The sequence below is a fragment of the Triticum dicoccoides genome, chromosome 3A (assembly GCF_002162155.2).
Source record: "Triticum dicoccoides isolate Atlit2015 ecotype Zavitan chromosome 3A, WEW_v2.0, whole genome shotgun sequence".
In the NCBI taxonomy this organism is placed as follows: domain Eukaryota; kingdom Viridiplantae; phylum Streptophyta; class Magnoliopsida; order Poales; family Poaceae; genus Triticum; species Triticum dicoccoides.
Window position 1 is genome coordinate 697,288,482 of NC_041384.1, and position 21,894 is coordinate 697,310,375.

General features: G+C 48.3%; 2 protein-coding genes across 2 annotated transcripts; one reads left to right on the plus strand and one right to left on the minus strand.

Annotated features, from left to right (window-relative positions):
* Positions 1–361: 361 nt before the first annotated feature.
* Positions 362–5,026, plus strand: LOC119270288 (bifunctional purine biosynthesis protein PurH-like). The gene is made up of 11 exons (XM_037552286.1): positions 362–634; positions 1,068–1,143; positions 1,281–1,377; positions 1,818–1,920; positions 2,036–2,166; positions 2,373–2,550; positions 2,648–2,805; positions 3,023–3,232; positions 3,393–3,740; positions 4,364–4,490; positions 4,577–5,026. The coding sequence occupies exons 1-11, from the start codon at positions 418–420 to the stop codon at positions 4,726–4,728; spliced, it is 1,797 nt and encodes a 598-aa protein (XP_037408183.1). The 5' UTR covers positions 362–417; the 3' UTR covers positions 4,729–5,026.
* A 13,309-nt stretch (positions 5,027–18,335) lies between these two features.
* Positions 18,336–19,558, minus strand: LOC119272938 (RING-H2 finger protein ATL32-like). Its single transcript, XM_037554278.1, has one exon. It carries the CDS (start codon positions 19,556–19,558, stop codon positions 18,506–18,508), a length of 1,053 nt encoding a protein of 350 aa, XP_037410175.1. The 3' UTR covers positions 18,336–18,505.
* Positions 19,559–21,894: the final 2,336 nt, after the last annotated feature.

Genomic DNA, 21,894 nt, shown 5'->3' on the forward strand with positions numbered 1-21,894 from the left:
CTCCAAGATTGGATATCTAGGATGCGAGGGCTCTTTTTAGGGGAGCTGGATAGTTTTTTTTTGGATGAGACCGTTTTGCAGGATCTGGAATGGACGTTTTTTCGTCTAAAACCCTAAAACAACGATTATTTTACAGTTTGGGTCCTTCTAGGGGATATGCTAGGGAATTTTGTAAAACTAGCAGGCAGGTGCGCTGGTGGCGGGCGTGTGTTTGCAAATTCACCTAGCAGCTCCGGTCCTCGCCGTCAGATGCAGATCGGACGGGCAACGCCAAAAGAGAAAGAAAAAGGCATAAAGCTTGCGCATCTTTACCCTAGCCGCCGCACGCACTCCGTTTCCTGTCGGCGCTGACACCCACAACTTGCCCCCCGCCCCCGCCCCCCTTCTCTCCCGCCGCCGCCGCCGCCGCCAGCGCGCATGGTTTGCGCCGCCGTCTCACTAGCCGGCGGAAGTGCCACTGCCGCTGCCACCTCCCTCTCCCGCCGACCAGCGCTCGACCTCCACAGCCGCCGCCTGCTCTGGGCGCGCGCGATGAGCCACGTCGCGCCGCGGCTCAGCTCCGCCACGGTCGGGGCCCCCACCCCCGACCACGACCAACGGCCCGCCAGGGCCAGGGCTGTCGCTGCGCAAGCAGGTAACGCAATCGGCTTCCTCGTGATTATTTATTTATTATTGGGTATTTCTCAAAAAAATCATTATTGGGAATTGGATAGCTGATTCCCACCAGCGGTCTCAGTGTAAATACGCTCTTGATTGTTGAACTGATGAATGGAAGTCACAAGACCCTACAGTCTAATGGTTCAATTGTTGTGTACTAATCTCCAACCCCTGCAGACTGTTCTGCACACGCACTAGTTAATATTTTGTCTTCTTTAGACCGTTCTGTATTGGTTGTTCAGTTCTATCCGGTAATTGATTAATTTTGTTAGAGCTCATGTGTTTGAACAAGCAGTCAAATAACATGGGTCCCAAGAGTTGTATATTCTCTTCATTTAACTTTATCTTGTTCTTAACATTGGAAATGCTTGAAAAAGCAATGAACTAATGGCAAGTTCCTACATCAACAGGAGTGAGGCAAGCACTGATATCTCTGTCGGATAAAACGGACTTGGCCAATCTTGGAAACGGTCTTGAGAGCTTGGGGTAACTCTACTCTTTCGTGCATCACCATGGGGAATTATGTTGTACATCAATGCCTACTTCAGGCAGTGCTCAACATATATCGCCTTTCCCAAAGTTCTAGTTATGTAGGGTCTTATGAAGATTTTTGGGCCTTGTAGGTTTTCTATCATCTCCACTGGTGGTACAGCGTCAAGCCTGGAGGCAGCTGGAGTGAATGTTACAAAAGTCGAACAGATTACACATTTTCCTGAAATGGTATAGCTTAATTTATTCTTTGGCTGCTGGAGCATTTCTTCAAGCTTTTTTATTCCAACATTGTTTGTCATAGTCAATAAAGTAGTTCCTGAATAAAATTTGTTGCAAGTGTTTTAAAATTTCATTTTGTGAAATGTTTCTGTATCATGCTATACACCTATAGTTGATATAGTTGGCAAGTGTGATGTCCATTCGTGTAAAAGGTGCATGTGGATCTGATATAATAATCATTCTTTATTTCCAAATCTCTTCCCTTTGATGTCTCTTAAATCCTCATAATAGTTGTTGAATAATTGATAGGTGATAATTTACCTAACTATATTTTCGCTTGTCATCCCATTTTAGCATCTTCTGCTTTGCCTCTGGCTAGTCATTTAGAGGATATTGAGTATAAATCTTTCTTTTCATCTCCATTTACATTTCTGTTTTGGTGATTGCAGCTTGATGGAAGAGTAAAAACATTGCACCCCAGTATACATGGTGGTATTCTTGCCCGAAGAGACCAGGAGCATCATCTTGAAGCATTGAATGAGCATGGCATAGGTGAGAGTCCATTTTTTTCATCTTGAACCGTTGTAATATTCTTCCAATTATCATGCCATGATATAACAATCTTGGCTGGTATTCTCATTAAACTAGAGAATTTTTTTGGGCACAGGGACATTTGATGTGGTTGTGGTGAATTTGTATCCATTCTATGATAAGGTCACCTCTGGTACAATTACTTTTGAGGATGGCATTGAAAACATTGATATTGGTGGGCCTACAATGATCCGGGCTGCAGCGAAGGTAACTGCGTTTATCATTTGAAATTACATCCTTAGCGGCTGGTTGCAGTTGTTGCAATCTACCATAGCATTGAGTTCACGTTAACATATATCTGCTTGCTGTTTATTGAAAGTGTGCTTTATGTTCATTTATACTCACGGGATCGATGTAATAGTTCTGTACAACTGATGTACGGCTTAATACTGATACCTTTGTTTACCTGACAGAATCATAAGGATGTTCTTGTTGTTGTGGATCATCATGATTACCCTGCTCTATTGAAATATCTACAAGAAAATCAAGTGGACCCACAGTTCCGCAGGATGCTGGCATGGAAAGCTTTCCAGCATGTGGCTTCTTATGATTCAGCCGTCTCAGAGTGGCTGTGGAAGCAATCGAGCGGTGGTATGATCCTTCTTTTGGTAAATGGTCAAATACTTATCTGAAAGTTCGTCTGCTATTTTCATCAGATATCACATTGGTCTTGGTTGTATGTATGTAGGAGATATATTTCCTCCAAGTTTTACTGTTCCCCTCTCGATGAAGTCGACACTTCGTTATGGTGAAAATCCTCATCAAAAGGCCGCATTTTATGGTGACAGGAGTCTTTCTCTAGTCAATGCCGGTGGTATTGCAACATCATTTCAGCACCATGGAAAGGTTAGGGCTTCACATATTTATTTTCCAGTTCTTGTTACAACAACAGTGGTCCACTAATTAGTCAAGAGTACACAAAGATCAACTCTAAATTTAATATTTGGTTTGTTCAGTACACATACACCTTGTTTTTTTATATTCCTGCTCCTTGTGAACTCATATTGTCAAAAAGTTCAGCGATGCTTCCTCAGGGTTTTTCATAACTCCTTCCTCTTTGCAGGAAATGTCTTATAACAATTACTTGGATGCTGATGCTGCATGGAATTGTGTGTCAGAGTTTGAGAATCCTACTTGTGTTGTGGTTAAGCACACCAATCCGTGCGGTGTTGCATCCCGGCAGGATGTTCTTGAGGCATACAGGTTGGCCGTAAAGGCAGATCCTGTGAGTGCATTTGGCGGAATCGTTGCATTCAACACCACAATTGACGAAGTATGCACTAGACTCTGATCTTATGTTTCACAAGCTTATACCGTTTTTGTAGTTGTGTTGCTGCCCATGACATGTTCCTGCATGCTCATTTGCAAATTCTCAATTATTCGTGAATTGTGAGAGCCTGAGAGGGGCAAATAACAAAATTTCTCTGGTGTAGGATCTTGCAAAGGAGATTCGCGAGTTTAGAAGTCCTACAGATGGCGAGACTCGGATGTTCTATGAGATCGTGGTGGCACCAGGATACACAGAGAAGGGCCTTGAGGTCCTCAAAGGTAAATCAAAGACGTTGAGGATCCTTGAGGCAAAGAGAAGTGGGAAAAACATGCTGTCGCTCAGGCAGGTCAGTGGTGGTTGGCTAGCTCAAGAATCTGACGATCTAACCCCAGAAGACATCACCTTCACGACGGGTTCTGAGAGAGCTCCGACGGACAGTGAGCTCTCGGATGCCAAGTTCGCCTGGCTCTGTGTGAAGCACGTCAAGAGCAACGCCATTGTGATTGCCAAGGTTAGTGCATTTCCCAGTGTGCCAAAGAAAAGATAGGTACAGTAAATTGCAGTTTGCAACATAACCATTGCAAGCAAAAACACCCGCCGTTTTCAGTACTTGTATTCAATATAACATCATTTATTTTGACCTTTCGCTGAACTTGCACCAATATTCGACTTTGGTTTTATGTCCATGCCTGCCTATGGACCATCTGTTGGTGTGGCGCCTCATGGGAACCTGTCTGAAACTAGTGCTAAGTGCACCCAGTGCTGAGATATTTGGCATAATCTGCAAAGAAAGAAAGTCTGAACTTGCACTGATTTTCGACTTTGGTTTTATCTGCATGCCCATCTATGAACCTTCTGTTGGTGTGGCGTGTGCTGAGGAACCTGTCTAAAACTAGTGCAAAGTGCAACCAAATGTCAAGATACTTAGCATAATTTGCATAGAAAGAAACTCTGGTTTTGTATCCTTTTTCTCACTTCAACCATTGTCAAATTAGGTAGTGCAAACTCACAGTCCTATCAGCTATTCCAAGCTTTGATTTCTACTATTCGTAAACCTACCTGACTGACCTGCCAAATTTAGTTCAGTGAATGGTTTTTCTGTGAATGTATTTGATGATCCTCCTGTGAGTGCAGGACAACTGCATGCTGGGCATGGGTAGCGGGCAGCCAAACAGGGTGGACAGCCTGAGGATCGCCTTCAGGAAAGCAGGGGAGGCTGCCAAGGGAGCTGCTCTGGCCAGCGACGCCTTCTTCCCATTCGGTGAGAATGAAATAATAGCCCCCATTCGATTCGACCAAGTGAGATCTTACAGGATGATAAACTGACTTGCGTGAGTGGAACTGCAGCTTGGAAGGATGCCGTGGAGGAGGCGTGCGAGAATGGCATCGGCACGATCGCGCAGCCCGGCGGCAGCATGAGGGACAAGGATGCCGTTGACTGCTGCAATAAGTACGGCGTGTCCCTCCTCTTCACCGGCGTCCGCCACTTCAGGCACTGAGCCTAACCTGAGCACTTAAGGCCATATCACCGGTCTATCGGTAGTTTGTCGCAATAAGACAGGCGCAGGTGATTCTGAGTCCAACTAGGATTAATTGTATGACGGTGGCGAAAGCATTTTGCCACGTACGCAAGTGAGGACGCCTAGGTGTTCGTCACATTGCTGAGCCAGCAGTGGCTGGGTAATAACAAGGTCAGAAAACCAGGGGCCATGTACTAGCTAAACGAAGCAAAAACTGTGTTTGTATTCAGACGTCGACATGAATCCAACTTGTGAGGCCATTCTTGACCTTTTCAGATGCCAGCGCGTGATCTTGGCTTGAAGATTTGTGCTTACCAGCAACCTTAAGATGCTGGTTTGTAGAATTAGGCCAATTCTGTGGATGGGGAAAGGGTATCAGATGCAGCCTGAGTGTAGCTTCGGGAGAAAGAGACTGTATGATCGTTTTCTTTTGTCCTTGTGGAATTCAGATGGATATAACGAAATTTAGAAGCGTTCTACATTTCTACTGAGAGAAGGAATCGTGCTGAAGCAGAATGAAATGTCAATCAACTTTCAGATGCATTTGCAACTGAACAGTGTTCTGCTTGTTGCTTGTTACAACTTGGGCATGAATGAAACTGCAGTTGGACAAAACAGAAATGCCATACCCCTACTCACTGGAGCGGCCCTGCTGACAGAACAGAATTGGTACCACAAACATTTTATCGAAATCAATCTATTACTTCTTCCACCAGCATCCAGCCAGATATGACTTGGTATGGCACAAACAAACTCAAACTCATCATGTAATATCACCTGCAGAAAGCATGCCTTGTAGAAGTAGGTCTTTCAGCTGCTGCCCCAACACAAATTCTAGCTAGGCACCAGTAGTGTTCTGGTACAAGCGGCACGGCACGGCGCGGCGCCACCATTAAATCACATAGATCATTTGTCCCGTTGAGTAGTACTTGAGGTCGAAAGGGTCAGCAAAATCAAAATCAGAAGCTAGCTTGTGGCTGTGAACTGTAGATTCCCCGTCGGCGAGCGGGCTGTTCAAGAGCTCTAGTTTGCAAGCTTTGCTTTTCCATTTAGCGCTGGCCAGAGGCTTCAGCTTGGCGCTCACATAATCATCCCCCGAGGAGAAACATCATTGGTCACCACAACCACCATCTTCTCCAGCACCCGAGCCCTCTCCGCGACGAACTTGAGGAAAGTGACCTCGCTTCTCGTCCCTCGGAACTCATAAAAGAACAGCCTCTTCAATTCTTCATGCCAGAACCTGAGATTGACCTTGCCGGTGGACTCTTCAGATATGGGCCGGGACTGCAGGTGAAATCGATCAGCATACATACATAGTTGAGGTATCTTATCAACGAGGACGGCAATTAACATGCAGTATTCTAAAAAAAGCAATTATCATGCAGCAGTCAAACAAAGGTACGGCCCTTTTTTGGTGAATGGTCTGATGATTTCTTCTCATATTTTTTATTCGATATCACATTGTCACGGTTGTGTGTTTGTAGGAGATACATTGCCCCCAAGCTTCTACTGTTCCGCTCTTGCTGAAGTCTACACTTGGTTATGGTGAAAATCCTCATCAAAAGGCGGCATTTTACGGCGACGGGAGTATTTCTCTAGTCAATGCCCGTGGTATTGCCACATCAGTTCAGCATCATGGAAAGGTTAGGAGGTCCTGTATTTTTTTTTTCAGTTCTTGCTCCAACAAAGTGGCATAGAAATTAATCAAACATACACAGGTGGTTTTGAGTCCAAATAGGAATAATTGTATGACCAGCATTCCCGCCTATGCGCTCGTCATGTTGTAACACATTGCCGGCAGCGAGTGGGTAACTAAGGACAGAAAACCAGGGCCATGTACTAGTTAAACTGGGCAAAAATATGTCTGTGTTGAGACCTCAACATGAATCGAACTTCTGAGGCCATTCTGACCATACGATCTTTTGCTTGAAGATTTGTGATTAACACCAACATTCCACTGGTTTGTAGTGATCGTGTGGAGCACAGGGATCAACTCTTGAGCTGTAGATCTGATCTCCTATTTAGATGTAGTAGATTTTGTGGATGGGCAAAGGGAATCAGATGCTGCCTGATGTGTTGCTTCCGGAGAAAGAAGAAGACTCTGATTGTTTTCTTTCAGAAATCAGATGGATACACTAAAATTTAGAAGCATTCTACAGAGAGAAGCGCGAAGGGATCACGCTGAACAATGTCAATTTACTGGAGATACATTTGCAGCTGAACAATGTCTAGATGCCCTGCTCGTTGCTTGTTACAACTGGAGCAATGTCCACATCCCTGGAGTAGAATTTGAGCAAACTTGCATGCTGATAGCCTCACAAAGACCATTCAAATGCCAGCACGTGATCTTGTCTTGAAGGTTTGTAATGAAGCACAATGAAATCTCAATCTACTTCAGATAAATGTGCAACTGAACAATGTCCAGATGTCCTGCTTGTTGCCTGTCTCTGGTTTGGAATTTGAGCAACTAACATGCTGGTACTGTGTTTCTCAAAAAACACCTTGCAAAGAGTTGCGCCGCACACTGCTGCCTAAATAGTTTAAGCAATGATTTTTCCATGAAGGAATTACAGCAATCTATTTGTAATACTTGAAGCTAGGCAAAGAAATAAATCTGGAGGCCTCCTCTTTGCTAGCACAACTGAACTGGTATTTCACTCTGCATAGCTAACAGTCTGACAACCAAATGATGCCTGAATGCGCGCTGCGGGTGTGTCGGTCTAAGAATGAGACCGGTGCCTACTGCATACCAAGTTAACTCATGCTGACAGCAACAAAGTTATAACATAAATGAAGTTACAGTTAGACGAAACAGAAAGACCATAGTAATAGTCACTAGGCTAGATAGCCCTGCTGACTGAACAGACTTGCAGAAATTGGTGCCACTAAACATTTTCATCTAACTCAATCGTGCTGAGACGTGCCTAGCTGAGATATTATTTGGCGGTTTGTCTAAGTTGAGACACACATATTGTGCCGAGATTTTGTATGGTAGACCTCATCTGAGATAGATTTTGAAAAGGTGAAGATACTACCACTTCACTTACGAAATATGATGAAAAATAATATTGGACATGAAAACCACATTTGAACAAAAGTTTCGATGATTCTAGACAGCATAATCATATACTTCAACAATTCTAGTAAGATCGACTCAACACTACAAACATATGTGTTGGAAACTTTCAACCAAATATTGGTTGTCCATGAAGTAATTAACAAGGCCATCATATCATCCTACAGTAGTGAAATAATACTTTGACTTGGGTACTAGGATGGGTGACCTCCTGGGAAGTCCTCGTGAAAGGGTTTCATATCTAGGCTACCTCAACTTGTTTGGGACAAAAGGCTTAGTAAGTAAGTAAGCACTTGGCACTAACAACCTCATCATGTCATACCACCTGCAGAAAGCATGACACAGCTTGCAAGAGAAGTAGGTTTTTCAGCTGCTGCCACAACACAAAGTCTAGCTGCATAGTATGTACCAAATAGTCTTGCACAGGTGGCACGGCGCGGCGATGCCAATTAACTCGCAAAGATCCTTTGTTCTGTGTGGTAGTACTTGAGGTCAAAAGGGTCTGCAAACTGAAAATCAGAAGCTAGCTTGTGGCTGTAAACTCTAGTTCCCCCGTCATTGAGCGAACTCTTGAAGAGTTCTAGTTTGCAACCTTTGTTGTTACATTTTGCGCTGATCAGAGGCTTGAGCTTGGCGCTCACATTATCATCCCCCGAGGAGAAACATTCCCTGGTCACCACAACCACCATCTGCTCCAGCACCCGAGCTCTCTCCGCGACAAACTTGAGGAAAGTAACCTCGCTTCTCGTCCCTCTGAACTCGTAAAAGAACACCTTCTTCATGCTCTCCATGACGCATTTGATGGGACCGCCTTCCTGCCAGAACCTGAGATTGACCTTGCCAGTGGACTCTTCACATATGCGGCGGGACTGCAGATGAAATCGATCAGCATACATACATAAATGAGGTATCTTATCTACGAGGACAGCAATTATCATGCAGTATTCCAAAAAAAAGCAATTATGAAGCAGCAGCACGACAGCAGTTATATAACTGATCTGGTTCACAGTTCAGAGTTCTGACCATGCATAAACATAGCCACTGTCCGCTAGTATTGCAAAATCGCCGATGCAGAAAATGTATCTAGTTAAGTTGATCAAATTTACCTGGACATGGAGCGTCTCCACGTTAGGGAAGCATCTGAGAAAGCCAGGAACTTTCTTGACAACATTTCGGACACCGAACTGCACCTCTATCGCCAAAATCTGGACACTAGGGACAATTATCTCCTTGCTCCCAGCCTGCAATGCAACCAAGGACAGAGAAACTAATTCAGATCATACATTGGCATTATATATTAACTGACACAGCCTAGCTACACATGCAAATTACCACCACAACAGTGTTGCTAATCCCCAAATCTTGCACTCCTGGCTCAAGATATCCCAGCACACGCAGGTTAGGTGCACGGCCAATCTTGATCCTGGAAGCGCTGTTCTTGATCCTAGGCTGAGTGGTATTGTCCATCCTGTGGGAATGGGCGAGCTCGCCAAACTGAAAGAGCCTCTCCAGGCGAGGAGCATCCACCACATCGATGTCCTCCGAGAAGGAAAAGCCAAGCTGAACGCACTGCAGGCTGTGGCTGAAGGCGGAGGCGCACTCCGCCGGCCTGGTTTCCCATGATGAAGAGGAACCCCAGGACGGGACTTCTTTCAAGCAAGAAGGCGAGATCGCGCTCTTCCATGGTATTCAAGCAAAGGATGAGCTCCCGGAGGTTGGGGAATCTGGCGCCACGTGGCACGGCGGCGGTGTCTGGGAGCCTAAAGACGCCAAGGCAGAGGCGGGTGAGGGAGGCGCAGCTGAAGAGCGTGGCCGGGAGGCGCAGGTCAATCGGCCAAGGGCGGTTGCCAAATACGAGTTCTTGGACCCCCTTGGCGATGAGGGTGTCGAGTCTGTTGATGTATAATGTGCTGCCTAGTCTCTTCCATTAGATCGGTCTTTTGGTTGCATTGGCTAGAGCATGCACTTCTACATGGTATCAGAGCCAAAAGGTCTTGAGTTCAAGACCCGGCTGCCGCAATTAAATTGCAGCGCACTTTTGGTTCACGTTTAGGCCCGAGAAAGCCACACATGAGGGAAAGTGTTGACGTATAATGTGCTGCCTAGTCTCTTCCATTAGATCGGTTTTTTGGTTGCATTGACTAGAGCATGCACTTCTACAGAGCCAGCACGCCATCTCGCCTCGGTGCTCGTCCATGGTGCTGCAGGTGAGGTGGACGCAGCGAAAAGGCCCTGGGTGCGCCGCGAGGGCGCTGGACACCGCGGGGAGAGGGAGCGCCGATGATGAACGGCCCGGACGCGTCGCCGTCCGGGAGCAGATGGCTGTCGACAAGAGAGAGGGGCGCCAGCGCGAGGCGAGGGCGGCGGTGCGCGCGGCGTCCTTGGCGGGGAGGCGGGAGACGATGTCGCGGAGGACCCTTTCGGGGAGGCGACTGATGCGGTCGACGCTGTCGGGGACGCCGGATAGCGAGAGGGTGGCGGCGGGGGAGACGGGCGGGTCCGGATGTAGGCGTACACACAGTAGAGCATCAGGTTATAGCCGTATTCCACCATATCGCGATCCATGCCGTTGCGCTCCATTCTGGCGCACACTTGGCTCCTGGAGACGCCGAGGATCACTTGCGGGTCGTCCATGGCCGCCGGGTGGGGGAGGCGACGGCGAGGGTTTCGGTTCAGGGAGGGGGAGCAGTTGAGGAGTGGTGGCGGCCGGTGTGACTAAGAATGGAGTGGTGGGCATGTCGCTAGCTATATTGGGCCAAATGTCGGAATTAGGCCCATGAAGCAGCTTCGGCCCAACAAAGAAATTTTTAATTTTCCCAAAGGAAAAAAAGAATTTCAAATGCTCAATAGTACTAACTTTGCAAACCAACCGTCCCCTCAAAAAATAAAAACTTTGCAAACCACCAATGAAAATATTCTGGAACAAGAGAAGATTTTTTGGCTTCAGCGCCGACACGCGACATGCCAATTGGCTCGGGCACAGGGGTAGTAAGATCTTTTTTCCATCACTCTGCGACGAAGCGCAAGAAGCCTAGTGGCATCAAGAAGCTACTTGATAACGCGGAGTTTGGAAGGAAAGCATGCATGATGATTAACTTTTTTGGTGATTAATTATTTCTTGGCATTGTCTTAGTCCTAGGTATTGGAACACAAGGTGACGGTAATTAACAAGGTGACGCCTTGTGATTACCCTTGCCATGAACACAAGCCTGACGGTAACTAACAAGGTGAACCAAACCACCAGGGATATGTACCATTCTCTTGGTTCAGGTGCATTAGGCGTTCTAGGGTGTATAGCACGACCATGACAATGTCCCCGAAGTTTAAAGAAAACTTATTTAATTTGTTCGTGTGTTGCAACGAGACATACATGTTGGTGTTTCATTATCAATCGTAAGTAGGGCTGCAAAAAAGCTCAAGGCTCGTGATTCGCTCCAGATCGACAATTTTTTTGCTCGACTCAAAAAGAAATGAGCTGACTAATTGCACTTTATGTAGCTTGATCGAGAAATGAGCTTATCTTGAGCCAACACTAGCTCGTTCAAAATATAAAAATAATTATATTTAATAAACCTGATATATATATTAGAAATAAATAGGATGATATATTATCATATATGTTGTTGTGATTTTTCTCGATTTTATCTATTACTACAAAATATGGAAGCTTAATTAAGTGCAGAGAATATTTAGGCCTCAATGTGATACGTGGTCAGCCATGTGTTCAATTCTAGTTGTTTTTTTGCCAATTCTTGAGGGCAGGCGCACATGTGTTTTCTTCTCTTGCTAACTCATCCACAATCTCTAGCTATTAGTTACTAATCTTCATTTGAGAGGGGATATGTCAAGCTACCTTGATTTTTTTATAGAGTAAAATGCACTAGTGGTCATTGAACATATTGTGTATGCTCACTTTGGTCATTGTACTTAAAAATACGGTTAATATGGTCATTATATACATGCTAAGATGATTATACGGTCACTGTGAAATTGTATAACTCCTTTCTTCCACCCACTGACAGGTAGGGCCCACACAGTCAGAAAAAAAAACTGACAAGGCCTTGTTTGATCAGTCAAACAGATGAAATACATAGCTATACGATCTGGCAGTGACCATATAATCACCTTAACATGTATATAATGACCGTATTGACTGTATTCTTAAGTACAGTGATCAAAGTGAGTGTACACGATAAGTTCAATGACCACTAGTGCATTTTACTCTTTTTCATATATTGCACTTGTTTTGGTTGGAATAATATTTCATAATGGTTTCTTGCCATGACATGTGAGCAGTACAAGGTGAGCAGTACTACCTGTCAGTCTTGCAATGACATGATTGTATCGTTGTGATTCATAATAGCTTTTTCATGCCATGACCAGATTGTATGGTATTCATGTGACTGCTAGAGTATCAAGGTCACATGATGCAATATACAGGGTAGAAAGCACTACAAGTTAGAATGTGCTTGCTGATATTGATTTTGACCTCAAGTTCACATATGTGTTAGCTGGTCGGGAAGAATCAATCCATGATACTTACATTGTGGAGAGGCTGGTACCTCCGAAATTGCATCATCCATGGGCGATGATAAATGTTCAATTCAAAGCTCGGTTGAGTTCATGGTTAACTTTGTGAAGATATTTTTTTAGAAATGGAGGAGGACCCTAGGCCTCTGCATCTGGAGGATGCATGTGGTCACTTTATTAATTGTTCACACAAGACATTACAAAGTAATACAACAACAAGACTAAAGCCACCGTCTAGGCAACATCTTTCGCTATTCCTATCCAAATGATGAAGGGATGCTGATAGTCTGGGCCAAATATCAAATAGACCTCGCAGCCAAACCTAACATCTAAGACCAGAGGTCCCATCCAGGACGCCTGCCGGGTATGGGGTACCCGGTCCGGCGCACTCCTCAATCAGGACGCCTGCCGGGTATGAGGCCGCCACAGCCACCTGCCATCAATCCATCTTCAGAGTTGTACTGTTGCATCTACCTTGCACGGTCTAGCTGCCGTCGACGCCACCAAGATGCCAGACAGCTTCCTCCTCCTGCGCGAGTCCATCTCCGCGCATCGGACGCCGAGTCTCCACTGCGCCATGCCACCGAGACCCATCGTCGATGATACTATTGATGCCACACTGCTCCACCTACATGCCATCTCGCACCGACTCCGAACTACCAGCAACTCCACCACCCTGAGCAGTCCTCGGCCGACACCTTCAGGAAGGAACACGACACCAAAGTTCCATCGCCGCCCAAACAGAGGAACAGAGGCTTTCGCCTGCGCTCATGGCAGAGGTGGGGGTGTATGATCCACACCAAAGCCCCCAGGAAGGGAATCGGCACCGAGGGCGTCGGCTTTGGTGCGGCCGCCATGCTGGCCCGGAGTTTCCCCCGGATCCATGCCCACCCGCCAGATCCGTCTAGCCAACACCGGGTAGGTATTGGAAATAGCATGAACCGGAGCAGATCGAGTCGGAGATGACGCTACTAGGATTCACAGCCGGCCGCCGCCTGCCAGATTCCCATCGCCGCGCACGTCAGAGCCGACTCCGAACGATGCCGGCCTCACGCACACACCTCTGGCCACCCCGAACCACGCCGGTGAGTGGGGCCAACCTCGGCGCGCACCCACCGCCGCTCAGGGCCGCCAGGCCGGCGCCCGAGCCCACACCATCTGGAGGGGAACCGATCTGGGGTGGGGGCCCCAGATCCGCTGCCGCCAGCCGCCATGGCTGGCCCCACGCTGCCCCCGCAGCCGTGGAGGCACAACCACCGCCATAATCCGATCGGGCCGCCGCCCCATCACGCCCACTCTGCCTCCACGCCGGGCGACCAGGTTCGCCATGACGTTTCGGCGAAAGGATCCCCTCGCGAGGAGAGGAGGAAGGTCCGCCGTCCGCCGGGCGAGCTTCGCTCACCGGCCTCCTCCTCCGGCAGCGGAGAATCAGGGTGGGGAGGGAGGGCTTGGAGGCAGCGGCTGCTAGGGCACCCGAGCCGCCCCCTGGAGGCGACGCGAGCGCTAGGTTTACACCTTAAAATTGGGGGAGAATTTCACTTCCCCAGCCTCTGCATCAACTAGGGATGCATACGTCCATTTTAGTATGAGTACTAAGATAAACATGATCCTCATAATTTTTTAAATGAGTATCAAGATATTTTTTGATGAGTGGTTCCACCATACTCCAAACTTGATCCTCAATAAATGAGGAAAAATCCCTGTGCATCACCTGTCAATTCTAGAAATTGAACTCGAATCGTTAGGCTCCACAACCGCATGCCCAACCACTGAGCCAAGGCTCTCTTTAGCAATTGTGTAGATCATGACCTTGCTTCCTTAGCTAGAGTGACAGGTATTTCTGAAACCTCGGTAGGCCATGTGCGTGATAGTGTATGGTGTGTATGCAAATGACTTTGTAAAGTTATCCAGTATATCTATAAATAAGCAGGTTCCATAAAAAAATGTATAGGTAGGTAGCATATGTTTTGTCCAGTTAAGTACTCAAACTAGGCGATATCTGATTTTAAACTTGTTTTATGATGCACATTATTAGATGGTATTTGATGTACTTGGACAAGGCATACGTCAGTTGTTACTTGGGAGTTGAGAAACTACTTTTCCTGCCATTCATGGCTGCAAGATGAGTCTAAGCAAGTAGCAATAGATTGAAAATATGTGAAAGCAGCTGCATTGTTTGGTACTCCCTCTGCCTCAAAATGCAAGATGTTTTTTTGACACTGTACAGTATAAAAAAATTTCTTACTTTTTGAGACGGAGGGGGTATATTTTACCATGAAGATTGAACACCAGCACTTAGTGGTACTTACTTGATGTTCTGAACCTGGACATAACCTGATAGCAACAATATGAAGGTCATATAGTCACTTTATTAGAGGGTCATTTTTCGGACAAGCTATGCCTTCTATTTTTTAATCATTGCATCCTTATCCTCAACACATAAAAAGTTATATGGTTTCAATTTTAGTTGATATTTATTTTTTATAAGATATACCCAACATAGAGTCAGGGTGAAAAAAAGAGGCACTAGAGAGCCTGGATGGGCAGAGAGGAAGTCAATGATTGTTGGAGAATGGTGGAAGGAGGAAGGGCATGGTGATAGTGATGAGACGCTCAAAATCCGCATGCATTCAACACTCATTGCGATAAGTGGCCAATACATAGTTTGGCATGTGGGCTCTATGTATGTCAACTGAATTTTTTTGGGGTGTAAGTCAATTTTGCAAGGAAGACGCGTTCAGCTCGAGCCCGAAACTGGTGACGGTGCTGCGTGTCATGAGAATCGGCGGGGAAACAAGTGTGGGTGTCTGGGGCGGTGGGGGGTTGTGGGCGTCGGAATAGGTGGGGCTTAGAGGGATGGCCTTGTGTGGTGGACCTCGGCAGTTGCGTTGCCTAGGAGGCGACTCGTGAGGAGGAAGATGATCAACAATTGCACAATCCTGGCCATTGGATGGTGTTTCGTCAGTCAAAAAATTGGCTTACACCAAAAAGAATCAATCTTGACTTACACGGTCTATCCCATAGTTTGGTTACCCTCTTTAGATTTTTACTAACCTAAGTAATTGGCATGCTACATCATATAGGGTTTTATTGCTATATATCTCTGAAAGGTGTATGACGGTGTAATAAGGATTATCATGTGTGGTTTCAATATTGACGAAAAAGGGTTTCCCGCTTTATATATTATAAAGCACCACATCAACAACCATGTCATCCAACGTTCAGAGAACTAGGTCCGAACAAGCACACACGCGCCAAATCCAGTGCAACAGGAACACAAATAAGCCTTGCTGGGGGAACAACACAACAAACCCCCCCAAATAGAACTACAAGCTAATCAGGCTCCAGAGGGGGGGGTGGGGCAGCCGGTGGAGCGAGATGGGCGCGGTAGAACGGAGCTCAGCAGAGATCCTGTCGATGTTGTCCCGATAGTGTCGCTTGCTAAGCGGCCTCCAGAGCCGTAAGTAACCACATATTTTGTAAATAGTGTCAGTCGCACGAAGCGGAATCACATGTTCAATCACCAATTTATTGCGGACGTTCCATAGTGTCCAAGCAAGTGTTCCTATGGAAACCCATAGGGATGGCCGCACGGTTACGGGAAAACCGAGGACCTCCCGGAGCATGTCAGCGAGGTTGTCATGGCACCAACTGCTCCAAACAACCTCATGAAGACAGCTCCATGAGAATCTAGCAGTGGCACATGAAAAGAAATTTTCGTTGGAATCTTCCGGGATCCCACATAGGGGGAACATCCCGTCGGATGGGCCATTACATTTGAGCACCTCCATGCTGGACGGAAGGCGACCACGCACCAATTGCCAAAGAAAAATGCTAATCTTCAAAGGCAATTTAATGTCCCATAGGAGATTCAGCTCGACCGGCCCTGGGGTGGGCATTATTGCTCGATATAGGGATTTCTCGGAGAACATCCCATTTGTTTTGAGTTCAACGAACTAAATCATGGTCAACGGAGGGGGTGTAGGGCCACACACTCGATTAGCTCCTCCCACAGGTCTCATTCCATGGGGCCAAACATCCACCTAAAGGAGATATTACCGAGGTCGACCAAGACGGAGGCTACCATCATGCCTCGATCCGTGCATATGTTGAACAACATTTGGAACCACACGACGAAGGGTTGGGGCCCGACCATTGGTCTAGCCAGAATAGGATGTTGGTTCCCGGCCCAATTGTGATAGAGGAGCCGAGACGAGAAGAACCAACAACAGTTGGATGATTGCCTGCCAGAATTGAGATCCGCCGGACCGTTGCGCAACGCTAAAGCCTACCTACGCAAATACTTGTCGCGTATAATGTCTAGCCAAAGGCCACCCTCACCAGAGGTGATCCACCATAGCCATTCGGATAAAAGGGCAATGTTCATCCTTTTGGATGAGATGACCCGTAGACCACCTTGGTCCTTGGGTTTGCATATCTCCGACCACCTAACCATGTGGTACTTTTGCTTATCTCTCTTTCCAGCCCAGAAGAACCGGGACTGGTACTTGGTTATATTGTTTTGGAGGGATTCATTTAAACTACAGAATCCCATCAGATACATTAGTAGTCTAGTCATGGAGGAATTAATCAGGACCACTTGCGCAGCCTTGGAAAGCCACCGACCTTGCCATGGTTCAACCCGGTGTTGGACCTTGGAGACTGTCGGGCGGAGGTCCTTTTCAAGTATACGGGAGTCGCTAATCGGCATGCCTAGGTAAGTCATCGGGAAGGAGCCTAATCGGCAGTTAAGCCAGTTTGCTATCTGATGCTTCTCCTCCTTGGAGTATCCCATAACCATGACCTCACTCTTGGAGAAGTTGATCGTCAGACTAGTCATCTCCTGAAAGCAAAGTAGGAGGAATTTGAGGTGTTGGATGTCCTTATCAGAATCGTGTCGTCTGCATACTTGAGGTGAGTAATCCTGCGCTCTCCCAAGAGATGAGGGCAGACACCCCTGATGTGGCAGGTCCTCCTTGCCAAATCTAGTATGGCTACGAGGGCGTCGACTACCAGGTTAAACAAGAAGGGGGAAAGGGGGTCCCCTTGCGCACTCCTTGCGTGGTTTGGAAATACGAACCCACCTTGCCATTGATGTTAATTGCCGTCCAACCACTCGTCACACGTTGCATCACTCTAGTGATCCACTGGGGGTCGAAGCCTTTCCTTATTAACACCTCTCGAAGGAAGGACCAATGAACCATATCGTAGGCTTTATAGAAGTCAATCTTGAAGAAGACCTCTTTGAGGCGTTTCGTCTTGACTTCGTGTATAACCTCATGGAGAACAAGGATCCCATCGAGAATGAACCACCCATTGATAAAGGCCGTCTGGTTCGGATGGGTAACCCTAGGAGCTAATAGTGCCGCCCTACTGGCGTACCCCTTGGCCAGTATCCAGAAGATCACATTAATGGCAGTGATTAGCCGAAACTGCCGAATATCATACGCTCCCGGCACCTTCGGAATCAGCAGGATAATCCCGTAGTTTAAGCCGGTAAGATCTAAAACGCTCCAGGCAAATTCCTGAAAGAGATGGTGCAAGTTCGCCAGAGAAAAACCAGTCATCGCTGGGGCTAGAGAGATGGCCGGGGGGAGACGGCATGGCGGTGGGAGGAGGTTGAGGAGAGGGTGGGGCGGCGAGGCTGCGCGGGAGCGCCGCCGGCCACGGGTAGTGGTGGTCGACAGTTCGGCCGGTGGCACGTTTGGCTCTTGGGACAAAAAGGAGGTCTGGAGGTTGAAGAAGCAATCTGCACCGCCTGTTTTCCATCCAACGGCTGAAACTAAATCAACTGACCCAAATTCGTTTTTCAAGCGACTCACATCTAGCCATTCCCTAACATTTTTGTTCTTCAAAATCCCAAGGAGAAATTGATTGAGGGAGTGCTTAGAACTCATCTAGCTGAGATATAATTTGGTCTCATTCACCTGAAAAATAAGAACAGATACAACCGACATCAGCACACACACATCTTATAGCATCACATCTAATGGCTATAAAAGGTGAATGAGACATAACTAGAACTCAGCTAGATGAGTTCTAGCAAAACTGATTGATTGATGCCGTCCCGATCACAACTCACAACCACATAAACACAACTAGCTAATCATCGCAGCCGTCAAGGTTCCGCTCTCCTTTTCTCCCGATTCATCAATCGTTTCTCAGCTTGTCTTCTCCTGCTCCCCGGGCAGAGTCATCGCGCCGCCGGCGAGACGAGCCCCCGGACTTCTCCTCGTCGTCTCCCCTCCGCCCATCCCCGGGCGCGAAAAGGGAGAGCAGCCTCGCCACGGCGCTCCTCACCGAATTGCCGCCGGCGCTTGGGTCATGGGCGCTCCCTTCCCTCACGCGCACGGACGCGACCGCGCTCGTCACGTGCCTCAGCCTGTGCGACATCAGGATCTCGAGACGGACGTGCTCCGGCAGCCGCAGCGCGAAGTGCTCCGTCCCGCCGGCACGCTCGTGCCCCGTCGAGTTCGACCGCGGCAGCGCCTGACGCCCGGCGGCCTCGCACCGCATCCTCCTCGCAAGGATCCTTGTCCTCTCGTCCTCCTCCTCGTTGCAGCCGGGGTCTTCGATTAGCACCACCACCACCGTGTCGTGATCGTGATCCGCGAGCCGGCGCGGCGATTCGTGCGGTGCCGGCGTCTCCTCCGGCGAGGGAGGCTGCATCAGCTCCTCGGGGTCGAGGACCGGCGGGTCGAGGACGCTGGCGCGGCAGAGCGGGCACGTGACGTGCTTCGCGAGCCAGAGGCCGATGCACTCCGGGTGGAACGCGTGCGGGCACGCCGGCAGGAGGCGGAGGCAGTCGTCGTCGCCGAACTCCATGAGGCAGACCGCGCACTCCAGCGGGTCAACCCCGCTGGCGCCGATCCGGTGCTGCCTGACGTCCCGATAGGACACCAGCGGCAGCGCCGCGATCTCCGCGGCGTTCAGGCCCTCCTTGTGGAGCGACCCCTCCGACGACGAGTCGTCGCCGGCCGGGGGCTCGTCCGGCGGCCGGAACAGGCGGAGGCAGGCGAACGCGAGGAGGACGACGAAGACGGGGAAGAAGAAGGCCATGAAGAACAAGATGGCCATGACGTCGGAGAAGCTCATCGAGTTGTTGTGCGATCCCGGCGGGCCTCCTGGCGTCTGCGCGGCCGCGGAGGAAGCGATCGCCGCGAGAGCGACGGCGGCCAAGGAACGCTTGCCGGAGGCGGCCATTGCGCCGCGGCGGCTAGGGTTGGTTGGTTCTGGCGGAGGAGCTGGGCCTGGCCGTGTTGGGTGGGTCTGAGTCTCGGGGAGGAGTCAGTAAACTCCATACATATACTGTGCCAGATTTTCATCAGTTAATAACACCTAATAACAATAATAAGATTTTCCGTTAAGATTCATGCACTTTGCAATTGGGAAGTGTTTAGAAACGGCGCACCAGCCGAACCGTTCTGCCGGTTCACACGCCACGCTGGCAAACGCGCCCGCGCATTTCCGCCTCCTTCCTTACGCGCCTCCATCCCCTACCTTCAGCCTACGTGCGCGCACCTCCCCTCCCCCGAGCTGCGACTGGGCCTCCACGAACTCCATCGCCGGCGGCCAGGCGCTCCCTCGCCGGCCGTCATGGCTGCCTGCTGCGATGGCCAGATCCATCCCCAACCTACAGCCTTCAAGGGCGCGCATCCCCTCCCCTCCTCCTCTCGGGCAGCGACTGGGCCACCACAAGCTCCATCGCCGGCGGCCAGGGCGCTCCCTCGCCGCCCGCCATAACTGCCTACCCGCCATGCCCGGATCCACCCGCGTATAGAAGTGTTGCAACCGTCACCTAAAAAAGCTTCAACGGCCATTCAAAAAAGCTTCAACCATAGACATAGAAAGCTTCAATGGCACTGCACAACAAGGGAAAGCTGCAACCATAGTTGAATTTTGCTACTACCGGCGAAGCTTTTTGCTACATCCATCAGGCGGAGCTCGGACCTCGCGACGACGACAACGATGTTTTGCTGCAACCGTAGCAGGATTTTGCTACAACTAGCATCGTTTTTTGCTACAACCGGCATAATGTTTTGCTACATCCATCATGGCCGAGCTGCGACCCGCGACGGCGACGACGGCTTTTTGTTACAACTGTCATAGGTATTTGCTACGTCCGGCAACGGGCTTTGTTACATCCGTTTATTTTTTTAGAATGCAAATGTTTGCTACAACCCATTCTTTTTTGTTGCAACCATGTCTCCATTTTGCTACGACCAACAACGAAAAATGCTACAACGGCCAATTATATTTGCTGGAACCAGTCAATCGTCAGCGAGGCGGAGCTGCATCCATGGCGTGCGCAGGCGGGATCCATCCATGGCGAGCGCGGACGGCGAAGCTGCATCCATGGCGAGCGCGGCCAGCGGAGCTGCATCCATGGCGAGCGCGGCCAGAGGAGCTACATCCATGGCGAGCGCGGATCTCCGACGAGCGCGGGCGGTGGAGCTGCATCCATGGCCACCGCTGTTCTTGGGCAAACGCAGAAGGCCGGCGAGGGCGCCCACCGGCGACGAGGGAACGCCGCGGTGGTGCTTCAAGCTCGGCCGTTTTCTCGCGCGGTATGGCGTGGTCTCGGCGGCGCTCGGGGGAGGAGACAATGTTTCTACGAGAGGAAGAAGGGAGCTGGGCGAATCGTTTTTTTACCTAGATCTGACGGTCTCCGCGATTTGATCTGACGGCCCGCACGCGACCGGCCGAAACGTTGGGCCGGTGCGCCGGCGCAGATCACTGCCCTTTGCAATTTTCACCGGCATGAAATTTCGATGCTGAATGCTAGTAGGAGCATCTCCAACGACTATCCTTTCCCCGACTGGTAATCGTCTACGAAACTGCTCCATGCACACATAAAGGGACGATCTATGCACGATAAATCAATCCAGCGGCCGGTGCCCTGTTCAGTTATACGTATGTACGGCCAGATTTTACCATCGTCTATGCGTCGTCCATCATTTATCGTGTGCATAGCACGACTCAATCGTCTATGTGCAACACGTCTAATTTGACATTAATATTATTTCCAAGATTACTCATAATTAATGTTCGATTCCAAGATTACTCATAATTAATGTTTGATTCCAAAATTCATTGTCTTTAATGAAATTAATGTCGTTTCCAAATTATGATCGGTGTAATTAATGTTTTTCCAACTCATCCCAATTATCTATGATGTGATTGGAGCAGTGTGAGACGTTGGATATACATAGTTGGATGACTCCAATTATTTGGATTCACCATACTCATACGTTTTCTCTACTATATACCACTCCCTCTGTTCCTAAATATAAGACCTTCTAGACATTCTAATATGGACTATATACGAAGTAAAATTAATGAATCTACGCTTTAAAATATGTCTATATGCATCCATATGTAATCCGTATTGAAATCTCTAAAAGTGTTTATATTACTCCCTCCGTTTGAAAATACTTGTCGGAGAAATAGATCATTTCTCTAACAAGTATTTCCGGACGGAGGGAATACATACTATTTCTCACAAAATAAAATATATTATATAGTATTAAAGGCAATTG

What these genes read in the sequence shown, in the direction of transcription:
- LOC119270288 (XM_037552286.1), top strand. Translation starts at nt 418, where the DNA reads ATGGTTTGCGCCGCCGTCTCACTAGCCGGCGGAAGTGCCACTGCCGCT. An exon ending in TCAACACCACAATTGACGAA is followed by an intron (nt 3,233 to 3,392) that starts GTATGCACTAGA and finishes TCTCTGGTGTAG; the next exon opens with GATCTTGCAAAGGAGATTCG. An exon ending in ACGCCATTGTGATTGCCAAG is followed by an intron (nt 3,741 to 4,363) that starts GTTAGTGCATTT and finishes CTGTGAGTGCAG; the next exon opens with GACAACTGCATGCTGGGCAT.
- LOC119272938 (XM_037554278.1), bottom strand. Translation starts at nt 19,558, where the DNA reads ATGGCCGCCTCCGGCAAGCGTTCCTTGGCCGCCGTCGCTCTCGCGGCG.